At 35.8% G+C, this 21,839-nt stretch overlaps 1 protein-coding gene and 1 long non-coding RNA gene across 5 annotated transcripts in view; one reads left to right on the top strand and one right to left on the bottom strand.

Annotated features, from left to right (window-relative positions):
• Positions 1-21,839, top strand: part of MAGI3 (membrane associated guanylate kinase, WW and PDZ domain containing 3) — a 109,861-nt gene that overhangs the window by 33,699 nt on the left and 54,323 nt on the right. For all 4 annotated transcript variants that reach the window (XM_039362445.1, XM_039362446.1, XM_039362449.1 and 1 more), the window contains exons 2-6: positions 6,411-6,527; positions 9,960-10,079; positions 15,511-15,720; positions 17,492-17,666; positions 18,642-18,721. In XM_039362445.1, coding sequence (XP_039218379.1) covers positions 6,411-6,527; positions 9,960-10,079; positions 15,511-15,720; positions 17,492-17,666; positions 18,642-18,721 — 702 coding nt within the window. The remainder of the gene's footprint in view (positions 1-6,410; positions 6,528-9,959; positions 10,080-15,510; positions 15,721-17,491; positions 17,667-18,641; positions 18,722-21,839) is intronic.
• Positions 18,731-21,839, bottom strand: part of LOC120316647 — a 35,095-nt gene continuing 31,986 nt past the window's right edge. The window contains exon 3 of the long non-coding RNA XR_005559023.1: positions 18,731-19,881. This is a non-coding gene — a long non-coding RNA (uncharacterized LOC120316647). The remainder of the gene's footprint in view (positions 19,882-21,839) is intronic.

The following is a 21,839-nucleotide window of genomic DNA, read 5'->3' as shown; positions in this document are numbered from 1 at the left end:
AGCAGTCTTAACTGTGAAAGCTGCTGATAGTGAGGACTTCCTCTAAATCCAATGGTTTATCTCCATTGTAGCAATCAGATACTATTTCATCATTCTCAGGTTTTCAAGATCTCAGATTCAAGATTACAGGAATACAGGCACCTCAAACAAAACAAAACAAAAATTTCAACCCTGCTCTAAAGGGTGCCAATAATGCAATGATATAACTAGAAGGTGAACTGAATTTTTACTTTTAGAGGATGGGAAGATAGCTGGAGAGTTTGTATGGGCATATTCCAGAGTCAAAAGGAAACCATTCACATTTCCTTCAGTTTGAAACATAAGCAGATTTCATTCTTCAATCAACTTTTCCTAGTCCTGAATGAAAATCAATCCAGACAAGTGTTTTGCTTATGTCTTATGTCAAATACAATTTGGAACAAGGCCCTAGTTTTGTAAGATGGAATGAAATAAGTAAAGTCAAGAAGATTTAGAAATCATAATTGCCATGCATCTCAGGAAGAAAGATTATGCTTAAATCATCAAAATTATTTCTGCTAGGTAATCTTGTTCTATTGGGGGTGAGGTGTCTTTGAATCAGTGTGACTCTGGTTATTGCCAGGACAGGTCCCTAAGTTTTCTTGGAATGATTTTGGATGTGGTTTGCTATTGCCTGCTTCCTAGGGCTGAGAGAAAATGACTGGCCCAAAGTCACCTAGATGGCTTTGTGCTTAGAACAAGATTAAAACTCAGTCTCCTAGTTTCTATCCTGGTGCCTTAATCAGTACAAGAACCTGGAACACAATCTGGATTAACAAACAGCATTGTTAATTTGTTATAGTATATTTCTGGACTGGTTTAGTAGAATTCATCTCATCATCTAAATTCTAAAGGATCCCTTTACTTGTAATTTTCCCTAGTAATAAGCGTTATCCCAGTTCCATTTTTATCTGTATATGATTTAACAACATTTACAACAAATTTTCATCCTTGGATCAAGAATGAATTAGTCTTTCATCTTGGCAAGCAAGAATGTTGCAAGACGGAGATTACACTATATTATATAAATTAGATTGTCAGAAAAATCTGAAATGGCAAAGAGCTTTCTTTTCACTTTCTAAGGTTATCGGAAATCTTATCCTTCTTAGGGAGGGAGGATATATTTTAAATTTCTCTAGTCTGCTTGTCTTTTTGAACTTATTTATTTATTCACAAAGGTTTTTATATCACTGCAATCATTGCATTTTAAGTGGTTTAGGAGTAATAAAATAAAAGTACAAAAATAAAATAACTATAAAAGAGCAACATAATAAGCAATGTTATAATCGTAATTACAGTGAGGGAAAAAAGTATTTGATCCCCTGCTGATTTTGTATGTTTGCCCACTGACAAAGAAATAATCAGTCTATAATTTTAATGGTAGGTTTATTTTAACAGTGAGAAACAGAATAACAACAAAAAAATCCAGAAAAATGCATTTCAAAAAAGTTACAAATTGATTTGCATTTTAATGAGTGAAATAAGTATTTCATCCCCTATCAATCAACAAGATTTCTGTCTCCCAGGTTTCTTTTATACAGGTAATAAGCTGGGATTAGGAGCACTCTCTTAAAGGGAGTGCTCCTTATCTCAGCTTGTTACCTGTATAAAAGACACCTGTCCACAGAAGCAATCAATCAGATCTAAACTCTCCACCATGGCCAAGACCAAAGAGCTGTCCATGATGATTGTAGACCTACACAAGGCTGGAATGGGCTACAAGGTTACTGCTAAGCAGCTTGGTGAGAAGCTGACAACAGTTGGTGTGATTATTCGCAAATGGAAGAAACACAAAATAACTGTCAATTTCCCTCAGTCTGGGGTTCCATGCAAGATCTCACCTCGTGGAGTTTCAATGATTGTGAGAAAGGTGAGGAATCAGTCCAGAACTACACGGGAGGATCTTGTCAATGATCTCAAGGCAGCTGGGACTATAGTCACCAAGAAAACAATTGGTAACACTACAATGTGAAGGGCTGAAATCCTGCAGCACCCACAAGGTCCCACTGCTCAAGAACACACATGTACAGGCCCATCTGAAGTTTGCCAGTAAACATCTGAATGATTCAGAGGAGAACTGGGTGAAGGTGTTGTGGTCAGATGAGACCAAAATCAAGCTCTGGCATCAATTCAACTCGTTGTGTTAGAAGGAGGAGGAATGCTGCCAATGACCCCAAGAGCACCATGCCCACCGTCAAACATGGAGATGGGAACATTATGCTTTGGGTGTGTTTTTCTGCTAAGGGGACAAGAGAACTTCACGGATTCAAAGAGACAATGGATGGCACCATGTACTGTCAAATCTTGGGTGAGAACCTCCGTCCCTCAGCCAGGGCATTGAAAATGGGTTGTGGATGGGTATTCCAGCATGGTAATGACCCAAAACACACGGCCAAGGAAACAAAAGAGTGGCTCAGGAAGAAGCACATTAAGGTCCTGGAGTGGCCTAGCCAGTCTCCAGATATTAATCCCATAGAAAATCTGTGGAGGGAGCTGAAGGTTTGAGCTACCAAACATCAGCCTTGAAATCTGCAAGAGGATCTGCAAACAGAAGTGGGACAAAATCCTTCCTGAGATGTGTGCAAACCTGGTGGCCAACTACAAGTAACGTCTAACCTCTGTGACTGCCAACAAGGGTTTTGCCATCAAGTACTAAGTCATGTTTTGCGAAGGAGTCAAATACTGTAGCATGATACTTATTACTAGAATTTTTATTCATCCCTGTTACAGTAAGAATTGTCCCTCTCTCAAAATGCTCTTAGGACTCTTAGAAATACCTATAGTTTTAAAAGCTTCTCAAATATTAACAATGAGGATGTTGATTTTATTTCTGATGAAAGGGAATTCCACAGGTAGGCACTCTTGTAGAAAATGCTGTCCTATGAATTTTCTCTTGCAGTGATTGGGTAAACATTTATTGTTTGTAGACATGTGTTGAGCAGGTAAATTCTATTTGTAGTAAGTGATCTCAAAGATCCCTACAGGCCCCAAGTTCTGTAGGATTTTAAAATAGTAATTCCCATTTTGAATTGTCCCTAGAGGCTGACTGGCAAGTAGTATAATTTCTGTGGTACTGGAGTTTATAGGAGAAACAAGTTGCACCTATTAATGCACAGAGTGCTACATTTTGCTCTAGTTGCAGCTTCAGTTACAAAGGCAGTCCCATTTAGACTGCATTGCAATAATCCATATGTGAGATTGCTACCAGTACCTTCTATTTCAGGATGAGGTGGAACTGGTGTACTAGCTGAAGATGGTGTAATGCTTTGAGTTTTATTTTAAAAAGGAACTTCAGAGTTCTCTAAGATGTTGGTGGAAGTCTTTTTTGGTTCTTTAAAGCATCTGTATCTTCCTAAGTTTATTTGACAACTGTAAAAACACAATCCTGTTAACTGTCAGGCTTCTATTAAAGACATTTCTTGTATCCAGGGCATTGTTTTCTCTCTCTTTTAGTTTGCTTTTAAAGTATTTTTGTGGTTGTTATATTGATGGCAAAATGATATTTTTATTGTACCCTTATAGTAAAAACAATTACTTAGAGAAGCTGTAACTGTCCCAGCCCAGCACATGGTGCAAAACCTCAGCCACCCCAGCACTGTGGCATCAAAGCCCAGCTGTAGCTACCTTGCCACCCTGAATTTTGTGACCTCTGCACCCCCAACTGACCTTTCCTGTCTTCTTGCTCTTGTTGCTGCTGAGGCGCATCAGGTCTGGCCCTTCACAAGGACTGCACATGACCTCAGGAAGAAAGCCTTGCACAATCAGCACTTATCTCATGAAGGGGGCCAAAAGGGCAGAGATGGGGAGATAGGAGAGTGGAAATTTTTGAGGCAAACATTAACACAGCAGGTGAGCTGTCAAGCAATTGAAATTTGCCACAGAGATGTTCCATCAGTTGTAAATTTGAGGACCAGACATAAATACTTCTGAAATTTTATTCAGAAATGTAAACAATCACAGGAAACATATTATTTGTAAATTCTGTACAGTTATGTTTCACAATTTCCTTTAAAATTGAACAGCAGAATGTGGATTCTGGTCTTCCCCGTTGGACAGTAAACCAAGCCCAATAAGATCATTATCTTCCCATACAGAGCATGATGGGAAGAAGGAGTCCAGCTTGGTTCCTTGCATTGGTCAGGGAAGGAGTGTTTGCTTAAAGCTTGCTTCACCTTTTTTTGTCTGATTAAAGACTTAGCTTCTGTTGGCAATTTCCCTGGATTCAGAAAGTTGGAAGATACCATATTCTAATTTCTTCCATTATCAGATAAAGAGGTGAACTATTAAGTGCTGTTTAAAGAAGCAAATTGGGAAGGAAAGATCATCCCATTTCTATTTTTTCAAATGCCAGTTTATGTTTCCTTGTCTTTTCTTCCACTCTTTATATGTATGTATGTATGTATGTATGTATGTATGTATGTATGTGGGCAGGTTTGTATGAGGGCAGGTTTTCTTTCTCTCTTTTTTTTAAAAGAGAGAGAGAAACAAGAATTAGCCAAAATGAGGATAAACTGTAATGAATAAGTGCTGCCAGAGCCATGCTTCAAGCTCTTCTCCCTACTGTCAAATTTCTTATTTCTCATAATATTGTTTTTGTAATGAATACATATTTATGTTATTATATTAAAATTTCTTAGTTGAAAAAGTTATATGAACTTACATTCCATTCTCAGCTATTTTCTACCTTGTTAAAATTTTGTTGTGATAATAAAATGTATTACCTAGGTTTCTAGTTTAAGAGTTTAGAATCTTTTTGACATTCCAAAGCTAACTCAATGGCAGATTAAGAGTCCACATAACCATCCTGGAGGGATGACCCAGATCAATACCTTGCTTTGTATCCTTCTGTCAAACTGATGAGAGAATACAATGTCTCTATTGTGTGTTTACTATGGAACAGCGAAGCAACAACTTTCACTTGATACGATATATTTGCTAATAATACATGATCAGACCAATATAATAAAATACTTGTGGGAAAAAAGTGATATTGCTTTTTAAAAAAATATAAACTTAGAACATGAGATACCCAATAATGATGATTTTAAATCTGAAAGCATACTATATATTCATTTTGAAACATATTAAAAAAACTTAGATCAATTACAGCTTGCAATACTGCTTGGTGTCATATGCATACCATATATATATCTACCCACAGTGTGACAGCAGCTTGCATACTTACAGTTTTATAGATAAAATCACAATTAAATCATGATTTAAACCATCCAGTGGGGAAAAAATCTTTTAAGATTAGGATTTTTATTACATTGCTTAATATCAGAATCACACCTTACAAACATTACCCTCCATGGGTTTTTTTTTTTAATTAAGCTGTGAAAGGTAGAACGTTGGATTTTGCAAAGTTTTTATACTTTGTTATAAAAGCAGTTCAGATTGGCTATTTGCTATGGGAATTTAAATAAAATTTTAAAACTGAGACTGATAAATGATATAAATATATTTCACCTAAATTATACTTAATGATCAGTACTGTTACAAGCTGTACAAATCAACCAGAAATATAGGATTAAAGTTTACGTAGTAAAATAATTTTAAGATTTTTATCTAAGCAAAGTTTTCATAGACTGACATTTATCAATAGATGAATATCATGGTTAGAATATAACCTATAATGAAAATGACACACAAATGTCTTTGTCACATTGAGATTTTGAAATTCTTACTCGCCATAGACTGTTGGAAGGTACCAGTGTGAAAATATCTAATAATGGATTTTTTTTCTTTTGAAACTTGGATAAAAGTTATTTAATATAGAGTATGCTTAGAGTACCTCAAATAGTGAACTCTCCTTCATTTTTAACAAACCTTTTATATTCTGATTTTATTCAGATTGCTACAGCTTCACTCACTATACTGAGTGTCAATTATTCTGTCATGAGAAATCTTATGACCTTCTAAGAGTTTCTAGTCAAGAGTAAACTGAAAGAATTTTGTTTTCACAAGATCAAATTACTGAGTTCAAAGTAGTATTTATACACTACATGGATGGTGTCTGCTCTTCAATGCTGTTTTATGAAACCCTAATTGTTCAGAATAAATTATATTAGAACTGATATTACCTTACATTTCTTATCCCTCCCTACCCACTGCATGAAGTGATGGTGGAATAATCATAAAAACATTGTTGGCATGGGACTACTCAAGGTCAAAGAGAAGTGAAACTTGCTAAACTAATTGGACAGATTATAAGATGCAAGTTTCAAGTACAAATTATTTATAAACCTCATCTATATATTTTTCTGTTCACTTTTATTTTGAACTTTAGATATCTCTACATGCTGCCGAATAAACATTTTGAAGATCTTGTGTGAATATCTTATCTATCATGTAGCAGATTATAGTATTTCATTTCATTTTTTTTATTACAGGCAAAGTCATCAACAAAGATTTACGTCACTACCTAAGCCTACAGTTTCAGAAAGGTTCAGTTGATCACAAACTGCAACAGGTTATCAGAGATAATCTTTACTTGAGAACTATTCCATGTAAGTAACATATTAACATATTCCTTTGGATTAAACATAAAATTTGAAAGGATATCTTAAGTAATTTTTACTTTAAATGTATGATATAGGCTAGAAAAACCTGAATTCTGGAGTTATAAATAATGACACTGGGAATTACATCTTTATTCCCATGTGTTTACTGGCAACTTAATATATTACAAATATGCATGTGTATACAAATTGGTGTGTAAAATTATGTGCCCTGGGCCAACAGCTCTTTAAGACAATAAGATTAGCTTTAATGGGTCCACAGCAACATCTACTACTAATTCAAAGAAGTTGCTTATCCACAACTGTGATTCTTTAAGTAGTAAAATTGGTTCTGTTCTGTATCAAATTCACACATTGTGTTGTCAAGCTTTTGAGTAAAAAATGCTATTGCTGCATATGCCAAAGGATATTTATTCCACATCCAGAGATAGAATAAAAGGAGAAAGATACCAGACTGCATGAGAATGAAGTGTTATGTGATGATCACTTGATTAACAAGTGAGCTGAGGAAAGAGATAAATGCATAGCAAAGAAAAACAATAAATTGAAGATTTATTTGTATTAGAAACAGGAAAAATCAACTTTAGTAAAACATTTTTTTTCCTGAAAGGAAAAAATGAGATTCCCGCCCCTTCCCCTGTTTTCTATCTTTTTTTAATGGAGGGAAATTTATTCTTTTCTATCTCTCCAATATTCTAAACCTTCAGTTATTTCAAATGCATACTTTCCAGGCAACACATTTGATGCTACACATATTCAAATCAAAAACCACACTGGAAACTAAAACTTTTTGTTGGATCTCTTATGTACATTTGTATTGTAATGGCCTTCTCTTAACTTGACATCAGCACTTTTACACTTCTCATAGTTTACATATAAGACACAACATAGACATATTAAACATCAGGGAAAGACACAGATGAAGCCTCCCCTCATCCCATTAAGGTACTAAATAATACCAAGGATCTGGCAGGATTCAGAAGAATCTATCTGTCACCCAAAGAAACAGATGTGAGATGATCGATATTGGACTACTTCCATTTCAAGAGTGGGAAATTAAAAACTTACCCCAAGGCGTCTTCTCCCCATCCATACTCATAGTCAGCATGGATTCCCAGAATGCTCCTTGCCAACTAAAAGGCAATAAGGTATGCTTCCGTTTTTCATAGGAGAAGAATATTCTGGGATGACCATTTGTCATTTTTTGCCACCACAGTCCTCTGAGGTAGAGAGGGAGATGATTTTAACAATTATGATTTTCATTATGAAGTACCTGGTGTTTGCCACAAAAGCCAAAGTCCAGCTTTTATGTTTCTGATCATCCCACTTCTAAAACCAATTCATAATGGAATATTTAGGGGTACATTTGAATTCAAGGCCAGTATGCATTACACGGAAGCTCAAATCGGTTTATTGCCAGTTCTGGAGGAAATTAATGACAGCAGGTATGGTAACCAAACTGACAATTAACAGAAGGTATTAAAGTGGTGAATAACTTCTGCCATTTAGAATCATCATTAAAGGAATCAGCAGTGAAGAAATATGCTGCAAACTGGCACTTTGAGGAGTAGCAATGAAGGCTTGAAAAATGTAATTCTGATATAATGTTTCTATATCTACAAAAATCAAAGATCAGAATTGTTCAGGCAGTTGTTTTTCCTATAGAAATGAAATTTAGAATTTGAAGAAGCAGATTAGAAAGAGCATAGAAGCTTTTGAAGTTTGGCATTGAAAATGTCTGAAGAGACAGAGAAACAGGAAACAGACAGGCAGACAGACAGGAAAATGAACAAATTATATAACGAAATAATCCAAAATTCTTACTCAGAACACAAATGACCAGATTGAGATTATCATATTATGTGAAGTTCTCGCTGTCTAGCAAAGCCTATGAGGATGTTGAGAAAGTTGGAAAGAAAGGAAAACATGATGACAAGCAGCAAGGTGGATGGACTACATTATAGTTGTGATGGGTCAAACCGGAAGACCTAAGGGGTTAGTTTGGAAACAAATAATTCTGGAGAAATTCTATCTATAAGGTCACTAAGAATTGATACCAACTTGATGGCATATAATTAGTCTAATCAAAGAGGTATAGGTAGTCCTAGAGCCATTTGTTTAACAACCATTCTAAATTACAACAGCATTGAAAAAAGTGAGTTCTAACCAATCCTCACAATTACAGACACTAAGCATCCGCTTGATCACATGATTAAAATTCATGGACTTGGCAACCAGCATTTATTCAAGATGGTTGCAGCATCTCAGGGTCACCTTCTCGGGGTTTCTGACAAGCAAAGGAAACACTTAATGACCATGTAATTTGCTTAACAACCATGGCAAAAATTGAGTGTGACTAATGACCACATTGCTTAGTAACCCCATTGCTTAGTGACAGAAGTTCAGGTCTCAAATGAGATTGTAAATTGAGGATCATCTGTAATTCTTATATTGCCTCTGCAATAAAAAAGGGCCTCTATTTTAACTGCAGTTTATTTTATAATATGGTATCCCTTTCTGGATAATAACAGATTTTGCTATTCAACGTGCAACTTGCAGAAAATGTTCCTTTGAGGACCAAAGGCTTTATATTTCACAATGAGAACTCCAAATGGACTCACAAAGCATATTGTAGTAATCCAATCTTGAAGTTAGCAGGACATATATCACTGAATCAGAACTCTCTCCCTCATGAAGAAGACAATTGATCTATCAGCTGAGGCTGATAAAAGACCCATTCACTATTGTTATGTACTTAACCAGTTTTATATCAAGAAGAATGCACCAAATTGCAAGCCTGTTCTTTAAGTGTTAATGCCGTCCCATTCAGAACTGGATCAATTGAGTCCAGGCTCAAAAATTCTGTTTTCGATAAATTTAGATTCAGCTTGTTTTCTTATATCCAATCTTCTAGCATTTGGAGGCACATGGAGGCTCTAGAACAGGGGTGTCAAACTTAATGACCATGGGCCGGTTGCGTCATCGGGAAACCATGCCCACCCCATTGCCGGCAATGGCGAAAAAGCTCCGATATGTTGCGCGACGTCACTGACGTCACGAGTTTGATGTGTCTGCTCTAGAGACATCCAACCCTGAGTTTGCAGGAAATATGCTATAATCATGACTGTCAAGGATTAATTATATTAATCCTTGTGAACCATCCAGAGTCTTTGACAAGTGGGTAGTTCTAGAATTTTAACAAATACATAAAATACATATTTGATTTTAATTTGGTTTAACATTGTTCCTGTTTCATATTTTTTGCTCTAGTTTCATATAATGAAGTACTTGTGGTTGAATCTGTTTTTATTATTACATAGTAGAGCGGCAGAATCTAGGTCACTTTTGGTAACAATTTGCAAACTGATACAGTTAGAAAATTTTACAAGAATTTATTCACATTCTGCCTTTTTATTACAGGCACCACAAGAGCTCCCAGAGATGGGGAAGTCCCTGGAGTGGATTATAATTTTATACCTGTTGATCAATTCAAGGCATTGGAAGAAAGTGGAGCTTTGCTAGAAAGTGGAACATATGATGGTACATATAAAACTTATCATTTGATCAGCTATTTCTAGATTACCATTTTTATGAGATATAATTACAGGTAGTTCTTCTGTTACCAATCATTTATTCAGCGGCTATTTGAAATTGCGACAGCATTGAACAAAAGTAATATATATTACCAGTTGTCACACCACCCCTGCAGTCACATGATTGTGATTCAGATGCATGGCCACCATCTCACATTTACCATGGTTGTGCCTCATGGTCATATGATTGCAGTTTCCAATGTTCCCTGCTGCTTTCCACAAGCAAAGTCAATAAGGAGCTGGCAGGACATTGGAAGTTATGGTCATGTGAGGTCCTTTCTTAATGACCTGCATGGTCCTCACTTGACTTCGGTAAGGATCATGGATAACTATTCATATATCAAAGCTGTTCAGAGAAATGGTTTACGATAAACCAGAATTTTAATCTATATTGCACTTGACTTAGTATTCTATCTGTTGTGTCTTATCATTATAGTGACCTACCAAACTATTAAGGATTAATTGAAAACACTCAAGAATAATTTTAGCACTCAAAAAAAAAGTGCTGCATCACTTGTTTATACCTAGGACAGTGTGGCGAACCTATGTCACGGGTGGCAGAGGCGGCACTCAGAGCCCTCTCTGGGGGCACGCGCACTATCACCCCAGTCCTAGGCCTTCAGCTGGGTTTTATAAACACTTTTTGCTTTAGGCCTCTGCCGCCATATGCAAAAAAAAAAGGTTCAATCAATCAGTCAATTTCAACTTCTCGCAGGGAAAAAAAAGATCTTGCAAAGTTGGAATTGATTGATTGAACTTTTTAGTCCCACCCAGTCTGCCATTACCACCGCAGCCATGCCCACCCAATGGACTACACCCACCCAATGGTCCACACCCACCCGGCATCCGACGATGCATAAGTGGATTTTGGGTTGCAGTTTGGGCACTTGGTCTCTAAAAGGTTTGCCATCACTGACCTAGGATGATTAAGAGATACGATATCAAATACCTGTGAGTGAATGTGTGTATGTCTGTGTGTGTCTGATGCATAGCTTTAAAGATGACCATTGTTATTGCACAGAAAGGTGTTCTTATGCAAGGGTGGTAACATTTTTTCAGGCAGAGACTGTATTTTAAATGTTTTGTTAGCAGTTGGTGGCAGCTGTTACAGATGCTGAGCTTGTCAGCTGGGGAGTTGACTTTTATTACTATATCTAGATACCATATTAACAGTTTATAAAGGTATTTGCTATGGAGTTATTTTACAAGGGCAAAATAGAGTTACAGTATCAAAATATTAAAATAGCTGGAGCCTTGGCAGTTTCTTTTATGCTATATAGAATTTCTTTATTAAGATTGCAGTGATTAATTTAAGGAGTAAAAAAGCCAATTGTTTAAATTTTCAAAGGTACTTATTTTATTAAAAATATCTGTCAAGTGCAGCAAGATATATTTTTAGCTTTCTGAGGTGCAATTCTGTATTGAACTGAACAAGCCTTCATACAAAGGAATAAAAATAATGCTCTAACCACACATTTTAATACTGCCTCAATGTGAATTGTTCGTGTTTCATTCATAAAAATGAGTTTGTTCTTGGCTGCAACTGCCAAAAAACCTACAGTTTCTTCTGATTAATTATGATATACTGTATAGATTGAAATAAAATTGGTTCTCTTTAGTTTTTGTAAGTTTCATTTGGAACTAGTGAATATAAAATAAAATATTTTCTTTTTTAAACAGAAGATTCAGGTAGGACAGCCATTTGGAGATATTCTTCAACAATATTAGAGATTTAGAGTTGAATTTGAAAATTACAGTATTTCAGTTTGTATGCTCTATTCCTGCAAAGGAGATAGATGAATTAATTGGATATGTTTTATAGAAAAATCTGTAGTGTTAGATAGCCAATATATAGAAATGGATGTTTATATTTTATTTGGTTCTTTGTATTTGAATTACACATGTGTCTAGGATGAGAAGCCAACATGGGTTTGTTAAAAACAGATCATGCCTAATAAACCTCAATTCATTATTTGACAAAATGACTAAATTGTGGACAAAGTATACTTTGATTTCAGTAAGGCATTTGACTACAGCGTACTTCTTGGTAAGCTAGAAAAATGTGGGATAGATAGCATCACCACCAGATAGATTTGTAACTAGCTGACAAACCACACTTAATGTGTAATCCTTAATGGAACTACATCTACATGGAGGGAAATAAGTAGTGGGGTACCTTAAGATTCTGTTTTAGGCCCAGTACTCTTCAGTATCTTCATAAATGATTTAGATAAGGGAATAGAAGGGAAATTCATCAGATTTGCAGACAACATCAAGCTGGCAGAAATAGCCAGAATCAACGAAGATAGGCTCAAGATCCAGATGGATCTCAACAGACTTGGACACTGGGGCCCATTTAACAAAATAAAATTCAATGTAGAGAAAAGTTAAGATTTTATGTAGGCAAGAAAAAGCAAATGTACAGGTACAGATGAAGTGAAACTTGTTCAATAGCAATAAGTGAGAAAGGGATCTTGAAGTCCTAGTAGACAATCACTTAAATATGAAAAGAAAGACAACAGGCAACATGATAGCAGTGTTCTAATATTTGAATACTACCACAAAGAAGAGGGAGTCAACTTATTTTCCGAAGTAACAGAAGGCAAGACAAGAAGCAATGGATGGAAACTAATTAAGAGGAGAAGCAACCTAGAAATAAGAATAAATTTCCTGACAGTGAGAACAATAAACCAGTGGAACAGAAGTTGTGGGTGCTTCATCATTGGAGGCTTTTAAAAATAAACTGGATAGCCATTTGTCTAAAATGGTATAGGGTCCTACTTGAGCAGGGGATTGGACTAGAAGACCTGCAAGGTTCCTTTCAACTCTTTCTGTTATTCTTAGTCCTATTAAAATTGAGTTGTGTTTGAGTGAGGGTAGAAGGTATTTTGAATGTTTGGCCTTTGAAGTATAACAACCTTGCTTATTTATAGGTAAATATTGCTGCAGTAAGCTATCAAAACTGAATATGTAACATATATCAGGGATCCCCAATCCCCGGACCGTGGACCAGTACCAAGCTGTGGCATGCCAGTAACCAGTCCATACAAACAAGCAAAGCCCCATCCGCGGGATGCAGGCAGCACACAAAACTATACACTCTCCGGTCTGCAGAAAAACCTCTCTCCAGAGAACTGATCCCTGGTGCCCAAAAGGTTGGGGACCTCTGACATATATAACTTGCATATAATTATTTCAGCTTCTGCAAGAACACATTAGGATATGCTAATGAAATAATTAATTCTATGCATAGGTAAGCAGATTTTTAAAATACTAGGCATAGTATACATAGTCAGAATTGTCATTATTTCTTACTGTTATTAATGAGCAGTTTGTTAGCATAAATATAACTGCTTGGAATCTTGCATTTGTTCTTGCCTTCTCTTGCCTTTTGTTTTTGCTTCAGATTAATGTAACAAAAGTAGATACTGAAAGTTAGATAAACCAAAAGTTTATCTAGCTATTCTCACTGTCAAGAAAAATCAAAAAGGCATGATCCAGGACTTTGTACTATGATGATTGTAAATAATAATCGAGAATGCTATCATCTAAATTGTGTCACTTTGTGTTTCCTGTAGGAGAAAAATAGTGTAGGAGTAGCTGTCATGCAAGGAAAGATTGAATAAGGGACTTTGAACAAACTATCAAAGATAACTCTTAAAATGATACCAGGATACTTGACATCCAGATAAAATAATTTAAAATCTGCTGACTGTTTTTCATTTTCAAATTACTGAATCTAATTAGGGATATCAATACTGTAGGTGTTGAGAATCAGGGAGGCAACATTAAAGCAAATATTCAGAAACTATTATGTAAGCAAAGAAGACAGAAATATGCCTTAAGCCTTGAGAAGAGAGATAGTACAAGTAGTCCTTGACTTATGACCATAATGGAGTCTGCCCATTACAGTAATAAGTTGTGATGGTTATTAAGCAGAGTACCCACATTAACACCCTGCTTAATGACCACAATCCCTGCTTTTCCTGTTGCAGTTGTTAAACATACCTCAGGGATAGGGGGAGGCCCTTGGAGACCTAGCTCAGGCCCAGCCTTCATTACAGCACCTCCCCAGCTCACCTATGGCCTGCCTCCCCTCCCCAAGGCAGCTTGCGTTGCACTTAATAACTCAAAGGAGATCTTGGATATCACCTTCGAGTAGGAGAAACTGCTGATCCACCCACTGGCTTCCTTGCTGTACAGAGACCATGTGCTGCCATTCCAGAAGCAGGCACCTATTTGGACTGGCTACAATTCTTTGCATCCACCCCCAAAATTGTGCCTCTTCTAGAACAACTCACAAGGCCCCTATGTAAGAAGATTGCACAGCAGATTGGCTGCTTTCCTGAAGGAAATCTATGGAAAAGATAAGTGAACTGAGCCATGAGTGGAAGTTGATGGGGAGAATGTGGGACCCAAGACATGCAGTGACCTAATGGGATGGGATGGGGGGAACATAAGTGGGGTGTCTTCCTGCAGAAGCCCTACAGTGATTTTGTTCATGTGACTGCACGGTGGTAAGTCCCTTCATTCAGTGCTGTTGTAATTTCAAACAATTGCTGAACAAATCATCATAAGTTGAGGACTACCTGTAAAGAAGAGACTCTTTTCTGACTCTCTGGAAAGTGGGAGGTGAGGAAAAGTTATCATCTGTTAATATCTGTTATTAAAGCGATGTCAATAAAATATAATTCTAGTCTTACTGTGGAATCTGTTTCTTGATCTAGTATACTTTGGACTGACAAAAAGAAACTGCAACAATGTCAAAGTAATGAGACTTGTATTACCTTGTTACTATTCATACTCCACAAATATGTATTTATGGCATATCTATCATTTGCCTTTTCTTGCCTTCATGCAGATGACCATGAACCTAAATTCTTCATTAGAAAGACTTATTTATTCACTTATTCTATTTTTGTTACATATGTGAGATGGGTGGCTATATAAATATGAGGAATAAAAAGCATTGTTTTACACATTTATATGGCTGCTTATCTTAAATGCATTACTTTGGAATGTTAATAATTAAAAACAAAACAATTTTGTTTTCAGACTATTAATATCTAAACATAATAACTTATGAAGCCCCAATTACATGCAGATAAATTACAATAGTAATATGTAAATCAGCTGATCCTTAGGATAATACATTCAGGGAAGTTAAGTAAAGTTAATGAGAATGGATTATTGCAAAAATCCTGACAACTATCCTCCCTCCCTCCCTCCCTCCCTCTCTCTCTTTCTCTTTCTCTTTCTCTCTCTCTCTCTCTCTCTCTCTTTTCTTTCTTTCTTTCTTTCTTTCTTTCTTTCTTTCTTTCTTTCTTTCTTTCTTTCTTTCTTTCTTTCTTTCTTTCTTTTACATGCATACATTTAAGGTAATTTCTATGGGACTCCTAAACCTCCAGCTGAGCCTAGTCCATTCCAACCTGATCCAGTGGACCAGGTGCTTTTTGATAACGATTTTGACCTGGAATCTCAAAGAAAAAGAACAACATCTGTCAGCAAAATGCAGAAAATGGACACTTCCCTTCCTGAAGAAGAAGAGGAAGAAGAAAAAATAGCAATTAATGGTAATGGAGGAACAGGTCAGTACACATATTTACTTATTTTATAAATAAATATTAAATTACAGCTTGTAAAAAATAGGTTATAAATGTTATAAGTAACTTATAAACACAATTCTTATTTTGTTCATAAGAGATTTTCCCTTCTAAATATGTTGAGACTTAATATATTGAGTTTATTAAATGTGAACAGGTGCAGATATACACACACAAATTCAGATATTTTAATAAATATTGTTTTCAGTTTCCTTAGATTAGTGTATTTCAAATTTGTCCAAGGATAGGAATCCTTTCAGGGCCAAAGACATACTTGGAATTTTGAAATGGCACTCCTATGAAATGCCTACTAAAGATAGTCCTCAGTTTATGACTTAGTCACTTAGCAACTGTTCATTGTTATGACAGACCTTCCCTACTTAAGATCCAATTTCAAAATTACAGTCACTGCAGTGCCCCCACAGTTATATGTTCTTACAACCGACCAGAGAGATATTGCAGCACCCACTCTCTATTTCCCCTGCCCTACCAGGTCCCTGCAGTGTTGGCTTGCTATCAACCCACCCACCCAGTCACCCAGGAGAGGCTAAAAACTCCAATTTTTGTGGAGTTTGTCGAGCCTTCTTAATCAACAGAACCCCCACAGGATTGCGATAATAGCACTTACTTGCCGTAAAGCATGCGAGCCTTACATCACATCAGCCCTCTCTGCAAAAAAACCTCCAAAAAGATAAGTTAGGTGCTGCTGGGCCCTGGAGCTAGCTGGGTAACTGAGGGTGGCTGAGTGACTGAGTGGGAAGCAGTCTGAGGCTTGTAAGCTGCAGCAGTTCTGCACTCATTGATAGCTTCTTTGACTGGCTTTCGGCTGTCCTGTTTGGCAGAGCTGGGGTCTACCGTACAAGTTGCAACAACCCTGAGCATACCAATAGCTTCTACAGCTAACTCTGGGCTCCCCTGGGTGGCCAAATGGCTGGATAGGAAGCAAACAAAGGCCTGTGGGGACCTAGTAGTGGGGGGGGGAGCAGGCCCAAGGTCTACAGAGACCCTGAGGGGCAAGAAGCAAAGCATCGGACACCTTGGGTCCAGGAGGCCAGGGCAGGTGAGCCTGGGTTTCCATTAGGCCTCCCAAGTCTCCCTACCCCATGGACCGCTTAACAACCTGGAAAGTCACCTATGTCCTTATCAGGAAGAGCAGAGATGGTAGTGGTCCTTAAACCAGGTGATCATGTATGCACCTCACTTAACAATTCTTGTGACTTGCAACTGTGATCGTCTGACTTCATTATGCTTGTGACCCAAGGACTACCCTGGATACAGTATTTGCTTATGGTTGCTATAGTGGGTATTTCTAATTAAAAAAAAGAAAACTTGTTCATTTCTCATATGATGACAACTGTTTTCAAAGTTCTCTCTAACATTTCAGTGGAATCTTTCTAGAAACCAAAGATATTTTTATAAATCAATTGGTTGCTAAAAACTGAAAAATTGCTTTGCAGAATGTCCTTCCTGGTTTGTTGTTTAATTAATAGAAAAGGTAGAACCAGGGGAGCTGGTTGGTACAAAAAAAATGTCTAGGTGCAAATTATGTTGCTTAACTCTGTTCTTAGGGAATTAGTGATATATTCAATTTAACTTTGTGTAAAGCAGAATAAAGCTAAAATAGATATTATATACATGTTTTTGTGTACTTTTATTCTTTTTTAAAATTGTAAGTCCCCTAGAGTCACCTCATTTTGAGATGGGTGGCAAACAAATTAAATAAATAAAACGAATTATTTTCTTTAAACAATTGCAGAAATCAAAGAGCGACATTTGGACTCTTCTGATTGGATGAAACCTGTTCCTAGTTACAGTCAGACAAATAGTTCTGTGGATTTCAAAAATTATTTATCGAGGGAAGAAAACTTAGAGCCTCTGCCCAAGAACTGGGAGATGGCCTACACAGATACTGGAATGATCTATTTCATTGAGTAAGTAGAAGCTAATATTATATGCATTTAGAATTATCAAATCAACATGATTGTTAGTACATTTAAAGATGTTTCAGCTTATTAATTTCTGCTAATATGTTAATAATATAATAAGTATCTATCCATATTCCATTGCAAAGATTTATTTGGGGAAAACATTTCTCTGTCAAGGAAAATATTTTCTCCCAAAGAGCTGCATTTCCCAAATTCAAAGATCTTTGTAGACTGCTCAGATCAATGCAATGCAATTGTATAGAATACAATTTTTTTTTGTAAAAGGCAAATCTGTAGAAGTCTCTGTATAAACATATTTCAAGTGAATCATTGTAAAATATTGTAAAAGCTTTCATATAATTGTTTATATTTCTAGATACATAGTTTTAATACAGGACTATTAATAATGTGACAGTTCTAAGAACTAAATGTCTTATTTAAATAATGAATCTACTATTTATTTTAGAATTATGCTATGAACTGGATAATCTAACACCCTAAAAACTATGAGATAATCTTTATCTTTATTTTGGATAATTTCTACTTTTATGTAGGTCCTTAAAAGCAAGCTGAATAGAACATGATTTTAGGCTTGTTATAAATAGTTAGAAGGGACATGTGTGTTTTCGTTTCATTACTCTGTTTCTTCTCTAGTAAAATACACATACACCTACACAAAACATGAATATATCATTCACTGAATGTTGAAGCATTAGTTATCAGTATTTTCTGACAACTTTAACCTAAGTTAACCCCATTCAAAACAAATCTGCTGTTTTGTAGAAAACTAAGTCAACTGTGACTATGAACACATTCCTCTAAAACAGATCTCTCTCTCTGTCTCTCTCTCTCTCTGTCTGTCTGTCTCTGTCTCTCTCTCTGTCTCTCTCAACACACACAGAGTGTCAGTGTCTGAACATGTTTCTGTAATGAAGGGAACTTTTTATTAGTATTTTCTAACTAATTTCTCTGTCTCCACAGCCACAATACAAAAACTACCACCTGGCTGGATCCTCGTCTGTGTAAAAAGGCCAAAGCCCCTGAAGACTGTGAAGATGGAGGTAAGAAGCTCGGGATCCAATTATCTAAACCTTGTTATATAGGGTTTTTAGTTCATGTTTATTGAATTGTTGCAAAAAAGCTTTCCTGGTATAATAAATTACTAACTGTATTAATAAATTGCATATTGCTTCTCCATTATAGTCTCTGATTCACATTTATCACATCCTTGTAACCTTGTTGTTGTTTCAAGTACCCTGATGAATTCTTTCCATAGCAAGGATCCTCATACCTCCTATATTTCAAGGTCAGCCTGCAGTTGGAGCACTTGGAGCACCTGCTCCAGAAATGGTGGTTCCCTATTATTCCAGTTTAAGTCCTTCCATCTGGGTAATCTGCAGTACATAACACTAAACATTTCAGCTTGTTTTTTTTTTTATCTCCATAGCATCAGTATTCACATTTGATCATTATTTTGTTTTATTGAATTCTTTTGTTCCTTAGAATAAGAATAACTTGCCCTCCCACTTCAGGCATCTGTCCATTCCAGAATGTAGGGACTGCAATTGAACATTGTAATACTGGGTAATGCTGTGAATTGTACTTGGATAATTACTGGCAATCAGTGAGATAACCCAAAAAGAAATGCTATGTGGTTGTGGCACAAAGAGTCATTAACCCGTGGGCTGCTGCATTTTGAACCAATAGCAATTTCCAGATTTGAAAGAGAACTGTAACTAGAGTGAACTGTAGTAACCCAGCTGGGTAGAAATAAGAGCATGCCAATCCTTGCTTCCCAGAACTGCAATTTCAGTCAGTCTCATTCTCTTTTATCTGCCCCGCCCCCCAAAAAAAGTTCAGGCTGGCAGTATACAACAGAGTAGCATTAGCAAATTTATGTTGTCTCACCTCAAACTGATGGATGAAATCACTCAACAGTGATTTCGTATAGATTTTTAAATAGCAAGGGAGAGAGTCTTAAGCCCTAAGAAACTCCACAACACAGTGCTCACATTTTTCCCACTGGCTTTTTATTGATTGATTATGGGCCATCAGGTTGGAGTTGATGTGGAGTCACCACAGATAGATTTTTTGTAGGTCCTTCTGATCTTCCAACAGTGCACATATCACTACTGCAGTTAAGCTCTTCCACCTTACTGCTGGTCATCCTCTTTCTTTCCATCTTTTCCAGCATCAGAGTCTTCTCCAGAGGCTTCACATACTGTATCCAAAGTAGAATAATTTGAGCCTGGTCATTTATACCTCAAGTGAAAACTCGATATGTGATATGTCTATATTTACGAAAATCAAAATCATGAAGATACCTCGCTATCGGGTATTTTCAAGAGTCTAATCCAACACCAACATTCAAAAATATTAATATTCTTTCTATACTACTATGCTTTCAGTGCTTCTTTGCTTTCTATGCTACTTTTTCAAAGTACAACATTGCATAGAACGACATAGGGAAACAATATCTTCATGATTTTGATTTTCGTAAATATAGACATATCACAGCATCTGAATATATTTTCCAGGAATTTAATGACATTACCAAATGCTTGTCTGTGGCCGATGTCTTAATTGCAGGTTCCTTTACTGTTGACTGTTAATCTTAAAATATAGGATATGGGAATCGTGCTGTAATTTTTTTTAGACATCTTAGAATCAAATTCTACAGCTTCAAAATAATAATATATTTTACCTAATGGGTAAAATAAAAATCCATTAAAAGCTGAGCCAAGCTTTTTTTCCTTTGTATGATTGTAAAGATACATGATCTATTTCGTCTAATGAGAAATACATACTTTTAAGTGAATGTTGTAAACATAAATCTTTTAAAAAAATTTAGAAAGATTTTTTTAAAAAATAACAGGCTATAACAGTTGAAACAAGACTCACACATTTCATTTGAAACTATTCAAGAAAAAGTATACATTTTAAAATATTTAAATAATACACACTAAAGAACCTTAAAGACTTTAAAATAATAACAAAAACTAAAAACTAAAAAATGCAGTAGTTCATTTAAATTTCTTATGTATTTGCTGCAGATTAAACTGTGATGATAAGTGTTTGGTTACGAGTTAGTACATGTGAACTTTTGTTTAATTATAATATGATATTTTTTAAAAAGTACTATTATGTAATTTTCTGAATCTGGAGTGATTCTTTTACTCATAGAAGTGTTCTATGCAGTGAACATTTGCTGTTATAAATGATTATGCAAAATGTATTATTTTTGGCTTTGAAAGATACACAAATAAATGAATTATGCAGTGCTTTTTTTTCAATATGTATTGAGGCAGATAACAAACAACTTAGATTCAAGATGAACTTTATTTCCATACCATTTTTAAACTTTATATCTGACTGCTTGAAATGCAGTTGGGTTTTGGATGTTGGGTTTGGATTGGTTTATTTGTTTTTTTAAAATAATGTCTAGTTGAATGAGGTGTAAATTAAGATCTTTATTTAAATGGATAAATGCATATTTTAATTGACAGTTCTTGTATGTGGTCTAATATAAGCATTCTTTGAAGCATAAATAACATTGAGTATGTCTACAGAATTTTCCTGCTTTCATCAAAATGACAAAAGCAGACTCCACCCTTTCTACATTTGCAGTCCTTACATCATGACAGTGCTGCTTTCGTCATCCTTGCTTCTTCTTTATGCTGCCAGACCAAAGTCAAGTCACTTAAATAAAATAACATCTAATTATTTTTATTTTTAATATGATTCTGAAGCTATAACTTTATGAAAGTATTATCATCTTTAATACTGGTTTGGGAAAACTCAACAAATCAGACTATAATTGTGTAAATGTATAATGGCATTATTTTTTCTAAGAATTTTTTATGGATGTATCCCAGGTTATTACCAGGAGTTAAGTTTGACTTGAGGAACTAATGAGATATAATAAACGTAAAATGTGTGAAATGTTTTCAATATGCTTGATTGATCCATGGAAGGAATTCTCTTGTGCAAATAAATGAACAGCCCTAACACCATAGATTTAGGCAGTATCAGTTTCACCATGTCATACAAATTCCACCTTAGGAGTGTCTATTCTGACATTCTTGATCAAGGTGAAATTCTAAAGTGGCCTGTGAAAATGGAGTTTCTTCAAGCACATGGTTCTATGTCTCTGCTGATTTTCCAACTGTGGCCATAGAA

Source organism: Crotalus tigris, unplaced genomic scaffold, assembly GCF_016545835.1.
Source record: "Crotalus tigris isolate CLP2741 ecotype Arizona unplaced genomic scaffold, ASM1654583v1 scf7180000019465.582067, whole genome shotgun sequence".
NCBI classification, from domain to species: Eukaryota; Metazoa; Chordata; class Lepidosauria; order Squamata; family Viperidae; genus Crotalus; species Crotalus tigris.
Note: the sequence above shows the minus strand (reverse complement) of the source record. Positions and strands in the feature narration are given on the sequence as shown.